At 53.1% G+C, this 22,062-nt stretch overlaps 1 protein-coding gene across 3 annotated transcripts; it reads left to right on the top strand.

Annotated features, from left to right (window-relative positions):
- The first annotated feature begins 1,123 nt into the window (after positions 1-1,123).
- LOC122381378 (ribosome-binding protein 1-like) lies at positions 1,124-21,957 on the top strand. 3 transcript variants are annotated; one of them, XM_043365456.1, is made up of 13 exons: positions 1,124-1,275; positions 4,269-4,416; positions 4,828-4,947; positions 5,475-5,810; positions 6,145-6,286; positions 14,604-14,776; positions 15,122-15,440; positions 16,049-16,464; positions 16,762-16,899; positions 18,419-18,514; positions 18,729-18,938; positions 20,685-20,806; positions 21,365-21,957. In XM_043365456.1, the coding sequence occupies exons 2-13, from the start codon at positions 4,273-4,275 to the stop codon at positions 21,366-21,368; spliced, it is 2,220 nt and encodes a 739-aa protein (XP_043221391.1). In that variant the 5' UTR covers positions 1,124-1,275; positions 4,269-4,272; the 3' UTR covers positions 21,369-21,957. The 3 variants fall into 3 exon arrangements, 2 of the variants coding, with proteins under 2 accessions (XP_043221391.1, XP_043221392.1); XR_006256520.1 differs by having other exon boundaries at positions 1,136-1,275; positions 18,817-18,938; XM_043365457.1 differs by lacking the exons at positions 20,685-20,806; positions 21,365-21,957 and adding an exon at positions 20,603-20,626 and having other exon boundaries at positions 1,136-1,275; positions 18,817-18,938.
- The last annotated feature ends 105 nt before the right edge of the window (positions 21,958-22,062 follow it).

Raw genomic sequence — 22,062 nt, 5'->3', positions numbered from 1 at the left:
GGCCCCCGCGGGCCGCAGCAGGCCCCCGCGGTGTTTAGCAGGGCCCCAGAGGCGCAGCAGGGCCCCCGAATTCTATAGCAGGGGCCCCCGTGGCCGCAGCAGGGACCCCCGCGGCCGCACCAGGGGCCCCGTAGTCGCAGCAGGGCACCCGCGGGTCGCAGCAGGGCCCCCGCGAGCCGCAGAAGGGGCCCCCGCGGGCCGCAGCAGGCCCCCCGCGGTGTCTAGCAGGGCCCCAGAGGCGCAGCAGGGCCCCCACATTCTGTAGCAGGGGGGGCGAGCCGCAGCAGGGCCCCGCGAGGCGCAGCGGGGCCCCCGTGGCCGCAGCAGGGCCCCCGAGAGCCCCAACGGGGGCCCCCGCGAGCCGCAGCAAGGGCCCCCGTGGCCGCAGCTGGGCCCCCGCGAGCCCCAGCAGGGCCCCCGAGCCGCAGCAGGGCCCCGCGAGGCGCAGCGGGGCCCCCGTTGCCGCAGCAGGGGCCCCCGTGGCCGCAGCAGGGCCCCCCGAGAGCCCCAACAGGGGCCCCCGCGGCCGCAGAAGGGGACCCCGCGGGCCGCAGCAGGGCCCCGCGGTGTCTAGCAGGGCCCCAGAGGCGCAGCAGGACCCCCGTGGTCTCTAGCAGGGCCCCCCGAGCCGCAGTAGGGCACCCGCGGTCTGCAGCAGGGGCCCCCGCCAGCCACAGCAGGGCACCGCCTAGTCGAAAAAGTGGTCCGACTAGTCGGAAAAGTCGGACCGGTGTCGATGCCCCTGCCAGTGGCCCCCCCCCCCCTGCCTACGCCCCTGGCAGTCGCCAGTCGGATTCATAAGTCATGAAAATAATCGACGGGCACTGGGCAGCCTAAGATCGGTTGCCCATTTTCCCCATGACGGCCGACGGGACCCCATGATTCTGGAGACAGAATGTTGAAAACTAGACGTGCATATGGATGATGGTTCCCTCAAGTCCCCTGCTTCCAACGATGTGGACAAAATCATCAGTGACTGACTGGACTGGCGAATCGAGTCCAACGTTCAGCTTTTCAATTACTGTGACGGTAAGTAGAGGCAAGTAGAGGAGTCAGTAGAAAATTCCTTCAGAAGTTTGGTAGCTCTGCCTCCGTCATCAAACTTGGCATCTGTACACGCCGACAATCGAGACGCAGATTTCTGCCCGATTGCCGCCGTTCCCTAAAGCATCATTCGCGCCGGCACTTAGTCGCCGTCGGATGCCTACCTAAATTGTAGGCAAAATTATTATTTCTAGTCTGAACTTAGCGCTTTCATTTACAACTAGTGGCTGGGTAAGTCGGTAAATTACAGTAATTTTTTACATGCATGCTTTGTTACACCGTATCAGTATTGCTGTTGATTGTGGCTGAACCGGTGTGCTTTGCCTCACCCTAAAACACAGCTTCTATCCATGCTTATCTTTGTTTAAAAACTATTTTATATTGTCCAGATGTTTTCAGTTATTTTCTGCATGTTTTTATTTGTGAGGCTAATGTTCTTACTGAAAAAGAATGTGTACCTTAGTGCTAACTGATGTCAATGTCGGATTGGTCTGGCTAACGTACAACTTTTGGTTGCCGCTGCAGGCACTCATCTAAAAGTAACAATGAGGAAATTAAGAAACTCAAATGAACATGTAATGATATAAATTGTTTGATCACCCCTTGCCTAATCCCCATCTTACACCTCCCTCTCCCTGCTTGCTTTATACGCCACCATGTGACATTGTTGACAACATTTGCAAGATGCACAAATGATTTTTTATGAATGCTGTTGCTTTGCTCCACCTTGTCCCTAACTATGCTCACAGGAATCAGCTCATGAGCAAGTGATAAAGACTTAACTGATCATTTTTTTTGTACTGAGTACTTAGGTAGGGTAGGTATTTTAAGTGCCTACTTAGCTACCTATCTTGGGTTTGTTCTTTTGAATATTGCTTTCATTAACATATTTTTATGTTAAATGCATCAGATAGTAACATTTGTTCTTTTCAAAGCAAAAAAGTTCCTGCTGAAAACTTTTAAATTGTTCTTCATTAGCATTCTATGTTCTTTATTTTTAAGAAGCGAGCTAAACCTATTGGTTAGCTTGCATTATACATTTCTATTGCATTTTTTGTTGTACAATTTTTATCCAGTATGCAACTTTTAAAGATGAGTATGAAGCTTTCTGTCCTTGTATTCGGTATTTTGTGTGCACATAAGGTCTGACATACAGCTTTGTGACATTATGCTGCTCTGAATGTTTTTTATGACAAACATGTCCAATCTTTCTGACATTTGTGGTTTGGCATTAATTGAGTAAACATGCCATGCTCTTGACATGTTACATTAGCCTGTTTACATTCCCATACTCCATGACCCATTTGCCACACTGTACTGTGCTTTTGTTGATTAGTGCAAGTCTGGTCCATGCTGATTCAGCATGGAGTGTTTACTGTTCAGGCAAGCTGACCAGTTTAATGCTGACAGCAGTCACTACCCGACCAAATACCAGCTCCTGCTCAGCTCCACCTATCTTACCCTTTTGGTGCACTACTGGCACTTACAATTTTGGCCGGCATAGCTTGGCCCTCTGACCCTACCAGTCCCAACTAATCTCATGAACAGCCCCTCACTGATCCCACCAACCACCTGCTGATCCTTGTAGATCCTTTCTGACCTTTCTGACCCCGGTTCTGCGACACCTGAGCGAGCGTCATTTCAGCGAACGACATTTGAGCGAAACATTTTCAGCGATTATCAATTTAAGCGATTGACCTTTTCAGCGATTGTCAAGTCCGCGAATTCAATCACAGCGATTATCAACTTTGGCGAGGACCAGAATCAGCAAAACCAAATTGAGCGAGTATATGGTGGTCAATGGGAGACCAATTGAGCGATGCAGTTACAGCGAAACCGAACGCGACAAAAGTCAATCATTTGCTACTTCTCGGAAATTCTTGCCCTTGGAATACCCGTCTGGTAGGTGTCATGCTTCAAGCTGCACGCGGCAAAATATAAATTTGCTTTAAAGTCCTTGGCTTTCCGGCATTTCTTCCTTCTCAGCTTGTGGTCAATAGTTTTGAGCAGCTGGATGAACTTCGGGAACAAAGTAATTTGAAAATTATTGCACCTCTTTACGCATCATTTGAAGACACATACATCGGACGACCAACAAGGGGTGGGAGGGGAAGGAGGCGGGCAAAATTTGAACTGAAAATGTGGAATGTGAGAGATAGGACGACGGAAGGAATGCCAAGGACCAATAATAAACTCGAGAGATGGCACAGGGAAATCCAGTCTATGTTTCAGGGACCTCACCCAAATACCTGGAAATGTGTACGGTGCTTGGGACAAGAACAAATTTTACAACATGGGAACTGATCCAAATTCAAGCGGGGGAATTTCGTGAAAAAAACAGCGCAAGCGATATGAATCTCTGAACAAATGTTTGGTCACCATTATTGGCAAAGAGCAGGGGAGTGAAATTGAACCGTTGATTTTTTTTTAGAAATGTAGCATTAAATTTGGAACTCAATGTCTTACCTTAGAACGTGACATCCGCCATCCAGTTCCGGATAACCATGAGAAACTCCGAAAACTTTCGTACGCAAGGTTACTTTACTATTATACGTATGCGCTGGCAAAAGTAAAAAAAAAAAAAATACACCGTAATAGGACGATGAAGTGTTTCGCTGAACTGACAGTCGCTCACATTGTAGTCGACGAAATAGGTATCGCTGGAACATAGCTTTCGCTAAAATTGATAATCGTCATATTTGATAATCGCTTAACTTGATAATCACTGAATTGCCATTCGCTGAAAATGGTTCGCTCAAATGACGTTCGCTCGAATGACACTCGCTAAAGTCGCTCGCACCGTCTGACCCCTCCTGATCCCACTGACCCGCTGTCACAGCACCATGGACGGCCTGACGCTGCTGACCTTAACTGGCCTGCGCTGACCCCCCCCCCCCCCCCCCCCCCCATCACAGCGCCATGGACGGCCTGACGCTGCCGACCCCTACTGACCTTCACACTGACCCCCTACTGGCCCCCTATCTCAGCGCCATGGACGGCCTGACGCTGCTGACCCCTTCTGACCCTACTGACCCCCTACTGACCCCCTACTGACCCGCTACTGACCCGCTATCACAGCGCCATGGACGGCCTGACGCTGCTGACTCCTGACCCCCTACTGACCCCCTATCACAGCGCCATGGACGGCCTGACGCTGCTGACCTTTGCTGACCTTTACTGAACCCCACTGACCCCACTGACCCCCTACTGACCCCCTACCGCAGCGCCATGGACGGCCTGACGCTGCTGATCGCCGCCGGCGTCATCGTCGTGCTCGGAGCCATGGTCTACCTGATCTCGGTGACCGGCGTCAAGGAGAAGAGCTATGACGAGGCCATGGCTGAACAGCGCCGTGCCATTCAGGAGAGCAAGGTACGCGACGGCGTATATTGCTACGCTAGGTAGAGGGAACATACTAGGGAAGCTTGGAGGGAGTTTTGGAGGAATGGGGATGCTATATGAAATGGGATTTGGGCGCTTGGAAAAGCCATGAAGAGGAAAAGCCAGGATGTGCGACTAGAGGGCTTCCAGGTTAGTAGGGATGAAATGCTGATGAAAGGAAAGCTTTGTACACCTTTTTGTGGATCCCTTTTGCATCACTGTAACTTATCTCGGACAGCCGTGACATTTGCTCTAGGATGTGGCTGTTTTTGTCGGTGTGGCCCGCGGTGCCTGCCGCCCGGCTTGGCCCGCGGGGGTAGAGCGGCGCCTGTGAAAGGTCGCGTCCGACCGTCACCCTCCCTCTCGTGAGGTGTCAGTCACACCGTGCCGCACTACCTCCAGGACCGTCAGGCCGCGCTGAAGAAGGAGACCCGACCGAAGCGACATTACCAGAACCGGCGCCGCAAGGACAAGTCGGCCGCCGCCGCCGGAGATGACAAGAAGCACAGCGAGGACGAACAGGTGGGTACGAGGCAGGTGGGGTTCATAGGCGGTCTGAGTGTCCGTGGCCGGCGGGAATCATGGTCGGGATGGGAGGGTCAATGAGATCTGTCTCACGGCTGGTTGGGCTCGTTCTTTTTGTGGGTGGAATCCGTGGTAGGAACTCTGATGTTAATTGCTTTGAACTTTGTTCGCACCGTATGTGAATTTCGTTTATCGTGGGATGTCATGCATGATGGCATTCGTTGAAAGTGACTGCAAGGAAGTACAGAATGTTTGAATGTAAGGAAGAATCGATGTCTGATAAGTCGCCTAACGACATGTTACAATCTTCATAGTAATGATGGACGACAAAATATCATGGAACTTGCATACCGATGCAGAATAATAACAGCTAGATTTACTGGCTTTGCCGACGACTATGTTACAGTTTATTGATCCTTAACTTACTGGGAGGGCATGGTCATGTTGCCACCACTGACCGAACGATATCAGTCCCATGTGTCTTCTGCATCCCGCTTTTGACTCACGGCTACTCTGTCCTCCAGGAGGTGGCCGGCGGCACCCGTCTATCTATCAGCGAGACCAACGGAGCACAGGAGGATTCCGACGACCCTTCTCCGGCGCCGAGCCCCCGACCGGCCGCTCGTGAGCCGGAGCCAGAGCCGGAGCCCGCCCCCGCCCCCGCCCCTGCCCCCGCCCCGGCCAAGAAGAACGCTGACAAGAAGAAGAAGGGAGGCAAACCCGAGCCGAAGCCCGAGGAGGAGAAGAAGCCCGCTGAGCCGAAGATCGAGAAGGAAGCTGTGAAGAAGGAGCCGGCGAAGGAGCTGCCCAAGGAGTCGCCCAAGGAGAAACATACCAAGGAGGTGGTGGAGAAAGAGGAGGTGGGTCGGGTGTTCGGGGCCATAGCTGCAGGCAGTCCACATGGTGGTTTGCAACTACGGTTGGGAATCAGTACCTATGTTGGGCTTTATTTTCGGTTTTGTTATCGGTCATTTAAGAACCTGACTTGGTATTCCAGCTGATAATATCTGAAAGTTCACTTCCTGACGATTTAGAGATGTTTATTCTTTTGCTGGCGTCTGGTAGCGTGCCCAATCAGCCGCTGTCTGTAGCTGAAGCTCTAATGCCTACCCTACCTGCTCCAGAGTCTACTTTCGCTCCTTTTTTGGTTCATCTCCACTTTTGAATGTTCTGACTATTGTTCCCACCACACAGGAGGATGAAGAGGTGGCTGAACCCGTAACCGAGACCGTCACGGCCTCCAAACAGGCGACCAACACCGAGGCTGCCCCGGGGGCCGCCAAGAAACGCCGACCGGCCGCCGAGAAACGCCGCAACCTCGCTGTTCCCGGACCCGGTGAGTGTTCACTGAACAGTGGTCTGGTGTTTTGAGAGGGGGGGGGGCACAGGGAGGGGTGCAATTGTCTTGGAGAGTGAGATGCGTGTCTACGTTTCTGAGGGTATGCTGAGATTCTTGTAGAGTGTGATGGGCGTCTTCACATTTATCAGGGTTCTGAGTATTTAAAGGACGTAGTTTGGGGCTGGGAGCCGATGAGCTAGGGAAAGCAGCGCTTTGATCTGTGAATGGTGACTTAGCGATGGACTATGATCGCTAAGAAATGTGGCTTGACGTTAAGGAGCCACGAACGGTGCCGGGGAATCGTGCAGCCATACAGCCATACAGGTTCCGCTATCCAAACGATAAATGCTGTAAGGAGGATAATACGCAAAAGGCGTGTGGTTTTTCTGACGATTTAGCCTTAGAATTACAGAAGTTCTGACGCAATGTTGCGGCTTTGTATATCACACTTTCTACCTCCTGGGAAGGTAAACTGTACCCCCTCAAGGTCTGAGAGTGCCTTACCGCTCGCTGCGCTGTATCGTATCAGCACCATTCGACAATCCCGGAACAACACAACCCCACCGTTCTCACAAAGGTTGGTTCATATGATGTCACGGCTCATGGCCGATGTTTGATGACTCAGCGGCGACGGTGTTTTTTACCTGCCCTCCCCGGGCCTGTGGTGTGGCTGGGGACCGGTTAGCGGTTTATCTGCACCCCGACCGGCCGCCGCCGCGCCCGGCCGGGTTCCGTGTTGCGTCATATGGTGGGATGGGGGATGAGGGAGGTTGTTTGCGATGGAAGCCTAAGGATAGAGGCACTGAGGAGAGTGGAGCGGGAGGCGTGGTGAGAGCGATAGGAGTGGTGACAGAAGTAGAGATGATGTTGCCATCGGAGGTGGAAGTTGGAACGGCAAATTAGATGTGTTTACTTGTCTTACTCTTTGGAATATCTATCTTACTATTTGAACAGGATCCATCTGTCTGTCTGTCTGTTTGTCCGCCACGCCGTGTAGTGGGTTCAATTTAGTCGGCCTACAGGGCAGACGGTATATCGTAGGGGGTTGAAATTTGCACACCTTATAGGTGACAGAGCGGGTCAGCGCCTTTTCTAGGTTCCGACTCGCTGGGGTGCACGGTTCGCGCGTGGGGCGCGCTGGAAGAACGCCAATGAAATTTTGATCGGTTCGTAGATCTTCATTGAGAGCCGGGGTCGACAAACTTTGTGGACTAAATGCATGCCGATCGGCGGCGAGTGCCTCGCATTGGCGGATCGGCAAGTTATTAATTTGAATGAAAAGTGGCGAAAAAATGTGTTGATTTTCGTTCAATGGAAACAGTTTGTGATACGAGTATACAAATGCACCGTGTTTGCCGCAATGCGCCACTTTGGTGACAACGCGCCATTTTTGCCGCAAATCGCACAGTTTTGTCAAATATGGCCCGATAAGGGTGCAATTTGGTGCCAAGGTGCATGCTCAATCGCCGGGTGGAAATGCGCCGCGTTTGTCGCAATGCGCCACATATGCCACAAAGCGCCATTTCCGACAAATACGATTAAGCGTAATGGAATGGCACGAATAGGGGCAGGGCTGGGAACACTCTAAGTCTAATATTTTAGTACTGATTGGATCCAATTATTCTGTGACCTGACATGACCCAGCGGTGTTGGTAGGGGTAGGGGTAGGGGTAGTGGTAGGGGTAGGGTCGTGGTAGGGTTAGGGGTAGGGGTAGTGGTAGGAGTAGTAGTAGGGGTAGGGGTAGTGGTAGGGGTAGTAGTAGGGGTAGGGGTAGTAGTAGGGGTAGTGGTAGGGGTAGTGGTAGTGGTAGAGGTAGTGGTAGGGGTAGTGGTAGGGGTAGGGGTAGGGGTAGTGGTAGTGGTAGTGGTAGTGGTAGTGGTAGTGGTAGTGGTAGTGGTAGTGGTAGGGGTAGTAGTGGAGGCAAAAGTAGAATAGTGGCCCGGGCTGATCCCATCGGACGAGAGGTGACCTATGTGACCTGGCCTGACCCAAAGTGACCGGGGCTGACCACTTGACCCGTCTTGACCCCGTATCAGCCAAATTTCACCCAACAAAGCTCTCAGAGCAGTTCTTTTTTAAATCTCTTCACATTTCCGTCCATATCTATGCTTCTAGACGACACATCGATTTGAATCGAACACCATTCGAAAGCAAATTGGCTGGCGCCGCAATTTTTTCCTACCACGCAGCAAAGCAAGTGGCGCAGCCGCTTGTCTATACTACTATTTGAGGAGGGTGCGTCTGTCCGTTACCGAGGTCCCGACTTGGTGGTGCTTTGCGTGGACTACAGGCCAGACCGTTGCACCTAGCCCGCTGAAATTTGCACAACTTATAGATCAAGGATGCGCGACGTGCCTTTGAGGGGTCTCAGCTCGATGGGGTTGGTAGGGAGCGCGTGGCACGTGCTCAAAAAGTGCAAATTCGCGTCATAGACTTTACATGTATAAATCGGCTTGCAAAATCGGGCGAAAACGGCTAATTTTGGCCGACACGGGTCCAATTCCCGTGCAATATCTTGGTGACCAGGGGTCCGACCGGCACGGGGAAAACAGCATCGTGTACAGAATTGAACGGGCTATTGAATGGTGTGCAATGCAGAGGATAGCACGCGCCACGTGCACCGGAGAGGGCACTTTTATTTGAAAAATTGCGGTTTTTGAGGGATTTTGGAATTAATTTTATTTTTAGGTGACCGTTAAATGGAGCGAGTTGAATCAACGCCTATTTGCAAGAGAAAGGTACCGCCTCTCATATAAAAATTGTGAAAAGCTGATTGATCCAAATCAAGGTGGTGCAAATCACAGGAGAAAATGGTGTTTGTCAATTTTGTGCCACTTTATTAATCACACGGGGTTTGCTGCATAACCTGATACCTTTGGCAATTGAATATGGTACCATTGGATAGAGCATTCAATTCTGTCCAATATTCACTCTTCATTTTTGCATGATAAGCAACAGTATCCTTAAAAATGTAAATGTTCCAAACCATTACATTGTCATTTTTAGCGAAATTCATCGATGGCCCTCAAAAGACTTCACGCCAGTTTTCGAATCATTCTAAAGTAGAACGCATGATAATACGACACGGGCACCTCGATGCGATGTATCTTTTTGTTTTCTTACAAAATGCTTGGCCGTCAAAAAGCAATCGAACGAAATGGATATCTACCAACCAAATCGACACAGACCAACCCAATACCCACGGGTCAAAAAATCCCCCCTTCGCGTTGCGGAGCACGCGGGTCACCCTAGTGTAGAGCTATTTCCACTGGGAAACTGAATAGCTCCACAAACTGCGGACGGTTTCATTGGGTATAAAGTCTAAAAGGTCACGAACGCTGACTAAACAAGCCAGTTTGCATTTTTAAAATGTCAGCAATCGACCTCCCGGTGCTCAACTGTCTGAAGTGCGGTGTTTCGTGGCACTTTGAATGCCATGCCTCAGTGGGACTTGATCCCGTTGTCACTAGAAATGTCTACTGCTCCGCGGGGGTTGTGACAATGGCCTCAAACCACACAGGGCAAAATGAAGTGTGTTGGCGACGCGTCGTCACATCTGGCAGGCCACAAGTGGTTCAGGTGGTTATAATCGGTCTGTCGAGGGTTGATAATTGTCCGCATCTGTAGCATCGTCAGTGGTAACAAACTTGTAGCGGTGCTTTATATGGTCTCGTTCGGGCGGATCCCATCCGTCAGTGTGGGCCTAAATATTCGTTCGAGGTATCGATTGGTTCGATAAAATAGCTGCGGTTTGGCTAAACAAACCGTGATAATCGATAACATCTGATGAGTCCCTCACATTCCGGCATTCTCTCTTCACCTTACGTAAAGCCCTACCGCTAGCCGCACCCACACCAGTTTTGTCCATACACACAGCAGTCCCCGGTCCTCCGACGCCCGGGCGGCTGCCGAATGCCGTCCGCTGTCCGACCAGCCTCACTGCGCGGTGTAGGCCGAGCTGTTCCGGCCGGACGCTTTATCACCGGCTGCCGACCGGACAGACGGGCAGCAGAGGGGCCGGGAGACTGCAGAGAGGTCGGGAGAGGCTGAGAGGAGGCCGGGAGAGACGGTGTAGAGGTCGGGAGGTGGTGTATAGGCCGGGGTGGCGTGGGGAGGCTGCGAGGAGGTCGGGAGAGTGCAAAAAAAAAGTCTGCGGAGAGGTGCGAGGCCTCCGCTCGTGGGCTGGAGCGGCCAGCCCAGCGCGCTGCATCGGCCACTGTGGCTAGGTGCACGGCGCTGTACAGTCTGTCTTAAAAGTACCGCGCAAAGTGACGGTGGATCCATCAAGCCTGACCGATGAAGGACTGCCAAATTTGAGTCACCGAAGCAATGAACATCCTCGTCCATTCCCCAGCTCCATTGGTTCGGTGACTTTCAAATTATAGCAGGCCCTTCCTCGGTCAGGCTTGATGGATCCACCGTCACTTTGCGCGGTACTTTTAAGACAGACTGTACGGCTGCTTCTTGGCTATCAGCCGCGAACGCCGCGATCGGTCGTTCCGGGTGCGGCGGCTTAGCTGACGCGGCCTGACCACCGCCAAACACGACTAAACTCCCTGTGCCTGTCTCAGCAGCGTTCGAACTACGAAAACATGGCATCATCCGGGCGGAAAATCGATTATCGCCGGGCGCCACATGGTTCAAAAGTCAACACAAGATTGACGGGTGCCGCTGGTGGTTGAAAAATACGAGTGTGGACCAGTGTGTTTGTGTGGTGAGCCGCAGTGGCGGAAGTTTTGTAAAAGCAGCAAGCTAGGCACCGTGGAGGAAAATTATTTATTTTCGTCTTTCGTAACGAACAATACCCTGCTTGCCCGCGTTCCGTGATCTCGCACGAAATGTAGGGATCAGACACTCAGGCTCATTCGTACAAGTTTACTACATCAAATCCTTAAATGAGTTGAGCATTTCGAGTTTTTCGAGTCATGTTCTTCCTCTCTTTGGCCAAGTCCTTGTTCTTGAGAAATTTTCAACCCTTTCCTGCCGCGTAGTTCTTCGTACCATCTAAACCTAAAGCCATAGTTATGGTATATGGACTTGCCCTTATCAGCTAGCCTTCGTGCACGGCACTGCACCGTTCCTTTTCACCCCCATGCCGCCGTGTCAGTCAGGGGGTCGGCCAGCCATCTGGTGCCGGCGGCCCCTGTCCGTCCGTTCGTCTGTCGAGGCCTGTTTACTGCAGTCGTATACAGTTGAGCGGAGTCGCCGGCCGACGGCACCGCGGCACGCGTCCGGCTCGGCACTGGCCAGCGGGTCACGATGGGCCGGGATGACTACCGCCTGCTCCTGGTCTGTGAGCTCTGGAGAGGCTGGTGGGTAACGGATGTGTTCACGGCTGATCAGAGATGTTTAGCTGCGAGACGTGCCACGTTTGAACTTAATTGGCTTCATGGTTCTGAGCTGCTACGCTTGTTTTTATGTCTCAGGATCTCGCTAGTCATGCCTTTCAAGGTACGGATGAGGGGTTTTCATTTGGATTCCATGCCATGTCAGCCGTTCTGGATGATAAGATTGGCCTACCTGCTGGGTCCCTGGGACGTCAGGGTGTGAGCGGAGCGACGGTGCAGCCCCTGCGGATTAGAGACGTGACTCGGCTATAGACCGGCTACCGGCCCCGGCGCCCTCACATACCGTTCGTGGGACAGACGGCGGCCCCTCGGCGGCAGCGGCGGCTCCCGCGCTCGCTCAGAGGAAGTGACGGACATTCCGGGAGTCCGGAAAACCCAGCGGCCGGCCTCTGGGCTGGGGACGGGAACTGGAGGGAGGGCGAGGCAGGGAGAGCGGCGGAGCGTCAGCTGACGCGTGACCGCGGCGGCGCCGGCCGAGACGACCGGCTGGTGATAGTGGGGGGGGGGGAGGAGAGACTGCTGACCGGTGATCCCGGCTCCAGCACGACCTGGTAGTGCTGCAGCGACTGGGAACAGCAGACAACAGTTGGCATACAGCCGCTGTAGGCTGCGGGCTAGACGGATAGTGAGAGCTCAGCTGCAGACAGCGGCTTTAAACCGTAGACTATGGACAGCGGATGCAGACAGCAGACACCAGACAGTGGCTCCAGACGGCAGACAGCCACTGTGTACAGTACCGTTAGGCGGATGGATGTGGACGGGACGGAGCAGACTGGAACGCCGGCCGTCTCGTCCTTGGCCAACGAACCGTTGACGGGCGGACGGACGGACGGCTGCGTCCGCCGCGCCGGCCCGAGGGCTGTGATCGCTGAGCTAGACGGTGGGGGCGTGTGAACGGGATGGGCCGAGTTCCATTGTGGCTAAGTAGGGCTGCGTGGTATTCGGTTACAGATACAGGTACAATGGTGAATACCGTGGGATAGCTTTATAGACGGATTACACGACCATACTGTGAGAAACTAATGCGGCTGATGTGGTATTTCTATTTCCTACCGCTGTCTGAGGCCGGGTTTCGTCTGGAACTGTACCGATTGCTGAGGTGACCGGTTCAGTCACCGAGCTGCACTGCAGACTGCCCGCCACCCCGCGCTGGCGAGATAGTTGTCCGACACGTCTGGAGTGATCCAGGAGCTCTGTATCTGGACAGTGTCAGCGACCGTCACCAACCGTCCGTCCGACCGCCGCGCGGCTGCGACGTGGCACCCGGCCGTCAGCCGGTGTCCCAATCGGCCGGTGACGCGGCCTAGGGAGCGGCCAGGCGCGGCCCGCCACCCGCCGAGGCCGAACCATCCTGGCGGCGAATAGAGGGACGGATAGGGAGATGGGTTCCCGGTAAACGGCGCCTCAGTGGTCTGGGGAGTTTTTACCAGGCGGGATGTTTGAATGACGTGTCTGACGTGGATGAAAGCAGTGAGGGATGCCAGGCGTTGTTTTGTAACATGTTTTTATGCCAGTGCGTGCTTCAGTGCTCAAACCGTACTTCCTCGATTATCGTGCCTTGTATTTTGCACACTCATCTTGACGACAAATGCATTATGTCATGAGGCATGATGACTTTGCAATTTACACCTTTAACCCGCGCCCCACTGGGGTCTGCGTATAACACGCCCTACTGGGGGGGGGGGGGGGCTATTCATAGCCCCCCCCCCCCTCCTAACTCCGAAACTACTGGGCCGATCGTCAAAATTCAAACGGCGTCTGATAGCCCCGGAAAAACTGTCGAGCAAAACCTAATTTCATTGACCTCGAGGTCCCCGATGACGTCACAGGTCAGGTCAAAGTAAAAATTATTAGCATTTTGGCTTGATCACGTTTTGGGCTCTGGCCGCCGTCTTACAAGTCAGATCAGGCTCATTTTTGGATCACACACTCGGGATTAGATGCTCTAGTTACTCTGAGGGTACCAAACTTGTACTTTGATTTTCAGGTCAAGGTCAGGTCATCACAGGTCACGAAAATATTATATCATGCGTCGGTCACGTGACACATGTTTTATGGTCCATTTAGATCAGAGATTTCGAATTTGATGTCGTCTGTGTTATTCGAGGTCATTTTGAGTCGAATTTAGCTTATGTTAGGTCACTTTCAGGTCAAAAAAGGTCAAATTTTGAAGTTAAAATTTTTCAACAAAAAAGGTGTCTATTGGATGCAGTTTGAGCTCAGGAACACGATGGTGCTATTTATATTGGCGTACGATGTCAAATTCGTACTGAAAAAATTGATTTGAAAAATTAATAATTGTGAATTTTTTGCAATAATGCGTAAAACTTGGCCATTTTTGAAGATATTTAGCTAAAACTTGCTAGAGTTAGTCATAATAATGCGTTCTATCACATATATTCCGGTTTTTTCGAAAAGTTAAAAACTTTTTGAAAAAAATGTAAAAATATAAATTTTGGATATTATTATATAAAATTTTCAGAATTTTCAAAATTTCGAAAATCCGAGATAGCAGTTTGATAGCGCCGTCTATTCTGAGTCCTCTCATGCAAAGAAATTGGATCTAGCTTAAAAACTGAGCTCTTGGGAGCGATTGCCGTGGTTCAATGTTTTGCGTCGAAATCGGCCGAACATGACGTCACTCTGACGTCATTTCCGGCCGACCTATAGTAGGTACGAAGTTCAAATTTTGACACAAGGTGTCAAATTGATGCAGCCTAGGGTACTGAAAGTTTGGCGTCGATACGTCAAGCGGTTTGGAAGTTATTGCAGAAAAACGGGAGGGGGGGCTATAAATAGCCCCCCCCCCCCCAGTGGGGCGCGGGTTAATGCGGTGCTTGGTATTTATATAACTTAAGTAACGGACCTTACATTGCATGCAGCGCTATCGTCTTTATCTTGAAGCCAACCTACAAAGATTATCTATCCCGCCACTGACGGCTGTGTGCGTTACGCTCCATTTCAGACGGTCTGAGTCTGAAGAAGGTGCAGTCGATCGTCGAGATGGCCCCGCTGAGCCGCTCCGAAATCCAGACGCTGATCGAGCTGCTGCTCAACAAGCAGCAATCGAGCACCGACTGGATCGCCAAGGGCGCCCGTCCCGACCCGCTCACACAGCTGCGCAAACAGCTGGAGGAGGTACGCACCACGTCGACCTGGTCTAGCATAACCTGACGTGACTGGGTCTGACTTGACCTGACAGAATCTGACCGGACATGACCTGAACAATCCCGACCAGACCCGGATTTATCGGGTAGTTTCACTACCAGCTGGTAACCAGATAACCGTGTATTGCTGTGGAATAGCAAAATAATCCTCCATTGCCGCACCTGAAATAAGTCCTGTTGAGGATCATATGTGCTTGTGTCGATCGTACTCTGTGCAATTTCATCACTCCTTTGGTCTCTCTCGGCTTCTGCAGGTGCCTTGTGTCCCACTCGTAACCCTTGCAGTGTATTCACCCCCTGGTCTCGACCCCTGCAGGTACAGAATCAGCTGAACGCCGAGCAGGAGTCGGCGGCCAGCAGCCAGGAGCGGCTGAAGCAGCTGCGCACCGAGCTGAACCAGGAGCGGGCGCGCGCCACGCAGCAGAAGCGCGCTGTGGACGAGCTGGCCGCGCAGCAGGCGGCTGAGGCGGCGCGCGGCGCGGCCCAGGAGCAGCGGCTGCGCGCCGAGCTGCAGCAGGCGCAGCAGCAGGAGCAGCGGCTGCGCGCCGAGCTGCAGCAGCAGGCGCAGCAGATTCAGGAGAGCAGCCAGCTGCAGCTGCACCAGGCGGTCGCTGCCGAGAGGATGCTCGTTCAGCGTGAGTGGCCGGGTGGGACGGACAGGGAGAGGGGGTGGGGATGGGGTGGTGTCAGGAGTATCTGATGTCGGTGAGCACTGAGCTGACGCGACTTTCTTTGTTCGATAGCGGGACTTTGTCGTTGTGTGATTCACACTATCTGTAGATTGGACTGTGATGCACAGCAGTCTCAGTAAGCTATCAGTATCGTTGTAGGGGTGGTTTAACCGGCCACTTGATGGACCACTCGTCCTTTCTGGCCACCCTATCGGTGCCACGGTAATCTGATAGTGTATCGGTGTCGAGGACATGGCTTGTGAGGTGTTTGACCCTTGTTCGGCGCGCAGTACTGGGTTCGGTCGGTCCACCCTTTCACACAAATATGGAGCTGCTTCACTGGCGCCATCTACTTCAATTTTTCAGCCAAAACCAAACACAGCGCGGTACTGGCGCGCTTGCGATGCAAACATTGATAGACAAATTATTATGTTGGAAATACCGAAACCTATAGCTGCTGTCGCTCCGTTTCTGCAAGGCTGTAATTTTGCCTGTTCGCGCTGGATTCCGTTACGCCCGTTTAACCGATATTCCCCTTTGTAACCCCGTGCCCTCCGTCCTCACCCCGACAGGCGAGTTCGAGCAGAAGCAGCTGGAGCAGGAGGCGCAGCGCGCTGAGCACGAGGCGCTGATGCGCAACTCGCAGCAGCGGCTCGAGGAGCGCGAGCGGCAGCTGGTGCAGCTGGAGGCGGCGCGCGCAGCTGTCGGCACCGAGCTGCAGCAGCTGCAGTCGCTGCACGGCGGCCTGGAGCGCGAGAACACGGCGCTCAAGCAGCAGCTGCAAGAGCTGCAGCACGCCGCCGACGCGGCCGGACGCGCGCAGGCGCAGCGCGAGGAGGCTGACCGGCAGCTGGCCGCGGGCAGACAGGAGGCCGAGATGGCCCGCGGCCGCGCCGAGGCCGAGCTGGCCGAGACCCGCGCCCGTCTCTCACAGGCGCAGGGTGAGGCGAGCCGGCTGATGAACGAACTGCAGGAGGCTAGGGTTGAGGTGAGTGACGAGACTGGTGGGGCCGAGCGACAGGGAAGATGTGGTTGATGGGTTGTGGTTTATTTGCCTCTGGTTGTGGAATGAATGGTGTGATGTGGTCTATGACATGTGTTTTTTACCACTTTTGCTACACTGGCGCGATTGTTTTGAGGTTGACTAATATAATCTGGAACTTGCTTGAATCACTATAGGTGGCTCTCACTTGAGGCTCCCTTTCTTCCTGTATGTTTGTTTATTTTACATAACCACACTCTCCTCGAATATCCACTGATGAAGTGTATCTTGCATCCCCTGCAGCTGGAGACGGCCCGTGAGGAGCCGGCGCACCAGAAGCAGAACGGCGATGCGCGCCAGCATGACGAGCACCTGGAGCAGCTGACCAGCCAGCTGGCGCAGCAGAAACAGGAGCTGGAGGCGCGCCGGCAGCAGCAGCAGGTCAGGAGGACTGACGACTCCGTGGGACGGGTTGATATCCTGAGTCATTGGGCAGAAGCGGCGGCTCCGCGGGAAGGGCGGGGTCGGAACCATGGGCGGGAGTATTAGAATTAGAATTAGAATGTATTTCAAGCTCATCCAGGTAGACATACACCGGCTTTTCATGTGCTTACGTCAGTTGTGGGATAAAAGGCATACACACACGACACTAATACGACATAAAACAATGCAAAAGGCAACTAACCCAATGAAAGAATGCTAAAAGGTACCACAGTAAGTACACATGAGCACGCTCAGCTCACACCTGCATCTGGGAGTGACCAAAGGGGGATGCGGTAACGAGGACTTGGGAACTAGATGTTCCTAGTATGAACTATGAAGGCTGTGAAGACTGCCTTCAACGGACGTGATATAAATATGAAGACGATAGCGGACCGTGTCCGTTTCCGTGTCAGATGGCTGGTGGCTAGATATCGTGTCAGATATCGGTGGCTGGTCTTAGTAGGTGTATCTTCCCGACTGTACAGGGTGTCCGGAAAGTCCTGACGCCTCTTTTGGACGTCGTCTAACGCGCGCTGTGGTTATTGGACTTTCAACCAATCACCACAGATATGACCCCTCGTTCACCGCTCAGCTAGGGGTCGCGTGAATATGACTTTGTAACCATTTTCAGTGATAGGTATATGGGCGAAGATGCGCCTTGTCGCTGAGAGCCCGCGCGCGGGGGCCCGGTGCGGCTTGAACGAGGCGCAAGTTGCAGCGCGATGCGGCGTTTCCCGGCGAACGGTTGAGCAGGCAAAGGTGCATTCCTGCTCGGAAATTTCCTAGAAAATATTCTCCCTCAGTTACGACCACGGTATGCCAAAGCTGCGGAGACTGAAGCAGCACTTCAGCGGCAATCGAAGAAAATCTGGGGTCTGATGGACACAAATGTTCCATCGTCTTCGTCAAGGTCATGTAAATGAATGACAGGCTGGTCCACGAGGGGCTCCTGGACACGAGGATCAAGGCGACTTGCCCTAAGAGTCATTTCGCATTTCAACAGCACGGAGCGCCCTCCAACAACGCCGCTGCCGTCCAAACCAAACTGACAGAGGAGCTCGGCGGACCAGATCACCGTGGTGAAATGAGATTAGGCCACCTTATTCTCCCAGCCTTAACCCGCTCGACTAAGGCATGCTACGCGTTTTGCAGAATAAGCTCTAGGCCACCTCTCATCACAGCCTGCAGTCGCTGAAGACTCGTATCATGACAGCATGGGAGGACAGGAAATACCATGCATCATCAAAAACCGCAGGAGTTTCCGCCCTTGCGTCGAGGCCGTCATCGGCACAGACAGTGGTTACAATGAATGGGCACTTAGCAGAAGCATGTGGCTTGGTGTTCGTGGTCATTGTTTTGTTCTATTGTTGAGTATCTATGGACCAAAGGCATTTATTTAAAAAATATTGAAAAGCGCCAGGACTTTCCGGACACCCTGTATACCTAACTGACGGTGTCCTGTCTCCGCGTGTTTCAGACGGCGGAGGCGGCGGCGCGCCGGGCCGAGCGGCTGCAGGTCAAACAGCTACTGGTCGGGCTCTTCCCCACGGTCAACGCCGACCAACTCGATGTGGTGAGAGACGACATTCATTGTTATTATTGCCTGCAACTATGCTCTTACGTCGGCTGAAGGAGTACAATATCTGAAAAAACTATGCTGGCTGTGTGTAGTTTGCTGGATGTCGTGTGCGATGCGCTGGTTGTGTGTGATGTGCTGCTTGTGTGTGTTGTACGGCTTGTTGCCCGCCGCAGTACCTGACCCCTCTGACCGTTCCTCCATTCTCCAGGAGTCGGCCGGCTGGTCGTCACAGCTGCAGGAGCGGCTGCGCTCTGTAACCGCCCCTGCCCCCGCTGCCGCCCCCGCCCCCGCCCCAGCGCCGGCGGCCGCGCCCTCAGCCGATACCGCGGCTCTGGAGCGGCGCCTGCATGAGATGGCTGCTGAACAGAACGCTCTGATGGCCCAGGTTCGCCACTACCAGAGCGTGCTGACAGAGACGGTGAGTGGGGAGGAGAGGGGGACGGACGGGGGGGGGCAGTGGGGAGGTGGGGGGGGGGGGATATCGGTGGGACGGTCCTGGGCTGCACCACTGGCTATTTGCAAATGTCACGATTAACGACATTATATTTTTAGGTTCAGTATATGCTAAAAGATAAAACGGAAACAAGGCTTGATATTGCATCAAAAGGCAAAAGGCATCAAAGGCGCATCAAAGTAGCTATGGTTTTTAATTTATAGATTGACAGTCCCGGGCATGGCCCATTACCGAAGTTATTGAAGTAGGCGACACAGGACAATTTGCTGTGTTGCTATTGTTAGGAACATATTTAAGTGCTGTGATGTTTATCACGCTTTTAATCATTTCATTACGATAAAACTCTAACCTGACTGCCATTGTAGGAGCCTGGTGCGCTGCGAATTCGGCTGTGGATAAATTTACTAAGCTGCTGGCGTCTGTACTCTGTATAATGGCCTGCCGTGAATGGCCCGGGCCATTCCTCGCAATGTTAGCGAACGAAATCGATAGTCGGCAAAGGTCTATGCATTTTCGCCTTATTCGAACATTCCTGGCTCTGCGACTATGGCGTCTGATTGATTATATCACAACAATTTTTGCAAATGAGACTGTCAGAAAGGCGCATGCCTTTGAATAAGGTTCATTTGTTGTGGTCATGAAATGCCATGAATTTTTCAGTGGATGGTGATGCAATCCATTTATGCTGTCAGATGGTAACTGCTGGCTTTCTTTTGTTTACGTGTTTTAAGTGTCGTTATTGTGTGCCGTTCTGCCTTAGTCTTTTTTCTGTAAAAAAGACGTAATATGTGGCTCGTGGCTCAGCTCTTGTGCTGCTACTGGTATCTGCCACTCGTTAACATTGGAGTTCCCAGCTCAACCCTTGCAGTTTCGGCAACAGACCTGTCATTCCTGAGGGCTGTTCAGAAAATAGAGGGGTAAAATACGCTGGCTCTTAGCTGGTGCGAAGTTAATTCAACGATATCCTTTTCAAAGTAATCATATATTTATAAGACGGCATGTGCCAACAAAAGCGATAAGTTCGGTCTGCAGCTGGTAAAGACGGGTTTCGTTCCAACGGTGCAGTGAGCGGGGGCGGTAGATATAGTGGTAGCGTGGGTGACTGCACTCGGTTGCGTCTTGGACATTATAACGATGAACGGATCTACAAAACGCATGCATTCAATGCCGCTGTTACGCTAGTATTTCGTAATGGTTTGGTACTTAAGCGTCATTTTGCTGCCATTGATCTAAATCATCGAATATATTCTGATATATGATTGCATTGATATGTGCAGCAAATAAAATAATATTCCTATAAGCATTTGGACGCACTGCGTTCATGGCCCTCCACAATGTCCCTTGATCATGTTATGTAATCACCCGTGAACCGTGTCCCTACCAGCATCCGTTATGCCTAGCTACGTATTCGGCTGCTGTGTTTCTTGCCCACACAGGAGTCTATTGCTGATCCGAGTCCAGTATCTGTTTACCATCCCCCTCTCCCCCCCCCCCCACACTGAGTTACGTGTTGCTGAGTATCTATGATCTGTCCGCCTGGCCCAATCTTTTAAATGTGCAGGAGCATCCGCGATGCTGACCCGACTTGTGTTGTCCCGCCACTGATCTTTGTTCATCTACCCTCGCAGGAGTCGATGCTGACCCGCCTGCAGTATCCGTTATTTCACCACTGAGTATCTGTTACTGAGTATCTATTATCTACCCACGCAGGAGTCGATGCTGACCCGCCTGCAGCTGTCGGTGGAGGACGGTGACCGCGACTGGGAGCGGCGGCTCTCGGACAAACAGCGCGAGGTGGACCAGCTCCGAGCGACGCTCAACACACAGGCCAGGTCAGTCAGCCGACCGACCGCCGGGGCTGATAATGCAGCGGCATACCGGAGCAGGCCAAATTGGAGTGGGGTGGTTCTTGGCGCTAGTACTCTCGACTGCAGTGTACATTATCATGAGTTTGGCCTACTAAATGTGACAGTTGCTAAAATGTGTTCTCTCAGTGTTATGACTGCAATCATGTTTTAGGCGTAATAATAGCAGTTTTTCATCACAGAGGCTGGAAGTTTAAGAGATTTCAGGTGCCGGAGTATAAATTTGTAACGGAGAACAGAATCGTTTGGACCCGACTGGGACCAGCAGCAGCAAAGGGCCTTATTTCCAACAATGGTGCCGTCTGTTTGTATACCTCATAAGGAGGATTTTTGTTGGATTACGTTTTCGAAGTGGATGCCGTTTCTCCCATTCTGACGTCTGACCTGTGAACATCAGTCGGCCCGCCTGCCGCGCTCGGAGTCCCTGACCTCGGTCTGACCAGTCTGCTCCACCTGTCGGTCAGGCCAGTCTGTCTGACCAGTCTGTTCCAGCTGTCTGACCTCAGTCTGCCCGGTCTGTTTCAGCTAATGCCACCTCTGGCTCCGGAGCCGCCGCGCCGCGCCGGGCCGACCGCAGCGGCCGCCACCGCGCACAGCACGCGTCGAGTGAGGCACGGATTCCAGTGGTTCAGGCGCGCCGCTGGCCCGGCCGGCCGGCGACACTGGTACGCGTGACACACACACACACATACACAGACACACAAACACAGTACGGCCACGGGCGGCCGGGGCGCCGATATCCGCGGACGGGGCCGCGCGATACGGTGCCGACGACGAAGCGCACCAATAATTATGTTATCTCTCGAGTGTGAGTGAGTGACCGACTGTTGAGTTGCCGCCGCCGCTGCTCCGCACGTGTGGCCCGTCGCCGTCGCTCGCTGGCGGACTTCTCGGCCGTGAACTTCTACTTATGGAAGCCGCGCGTGCGACGCGGACGGCAGAGCCGAGGGCGTTATGGCGTGCGCGAGCAATAGGGGCGCGGACGCCGGCCGGCCGCGTTCGGTGGGGGAGACCTGTACATAGCGGCGGCCGGCGCGGCGTGGCACGCGCGCCCACCGGCCGGGCCGCGCAGCCCTGGCTGTCATCACCTATCCCAATATAATTAATTTTGGAGAGATTATCGAGTTTTATTGTGGCTCTGAGTGCGGTATGAGACAGAAAAATGAACGCCTAGCTTGACGTGGGGTGGAGATGAGAAATACTGTTATTTCTTAGCAATGCGT

This window comes from Amphibalanus amphitrite, unplaced genomic scaffold (assembly GCF_019059575.1).
Source record: "Amphibalanus amphitrite isolate SeventyFive unplaced genomic scaffold, NRLGWU_Aamphi_draft 000119F_arrow, whole genome shotgun sequence".
NCBI classification, from domain to species: Eukaryota; Metazoa; Arthropoda; class Thecostraca; order Balanomorpha; family Balanidae; genus Amphibalanus; species Amphibalanus amphitrite.
The sequence above is the reverse complement of the archived record's forward strand: the minus strand, read 5'-3'. Positions and strand labels throughout refer to the sequence as shown.

Excerpts from the sequence above, each read along its gene's own strand:
- LOC122381378 (XM_043365456.1), top strand. The coding sequence starts at position 4,273 with ATGGACGGCCTGACGCTGCTGATCGCCGCCGGCGTCATCGTCGTGCTC. Across the intron at positions 6,287-14,603 it reads CCTCGCTGTTCCCGGACCCG|ACGGTCTGAGTCTGAAGAAG; the intron begins GTGAGTGTTCAC and ends GCTCCATTTCAG. Across the intron at positions 18,939-20,684 it reads AGAGCGTGCTGACAGAGACG|GAGTCGATGCTGACCCGCCT; the intron begins GTGAGTGGGGAG and ends CTACCCACGCAG.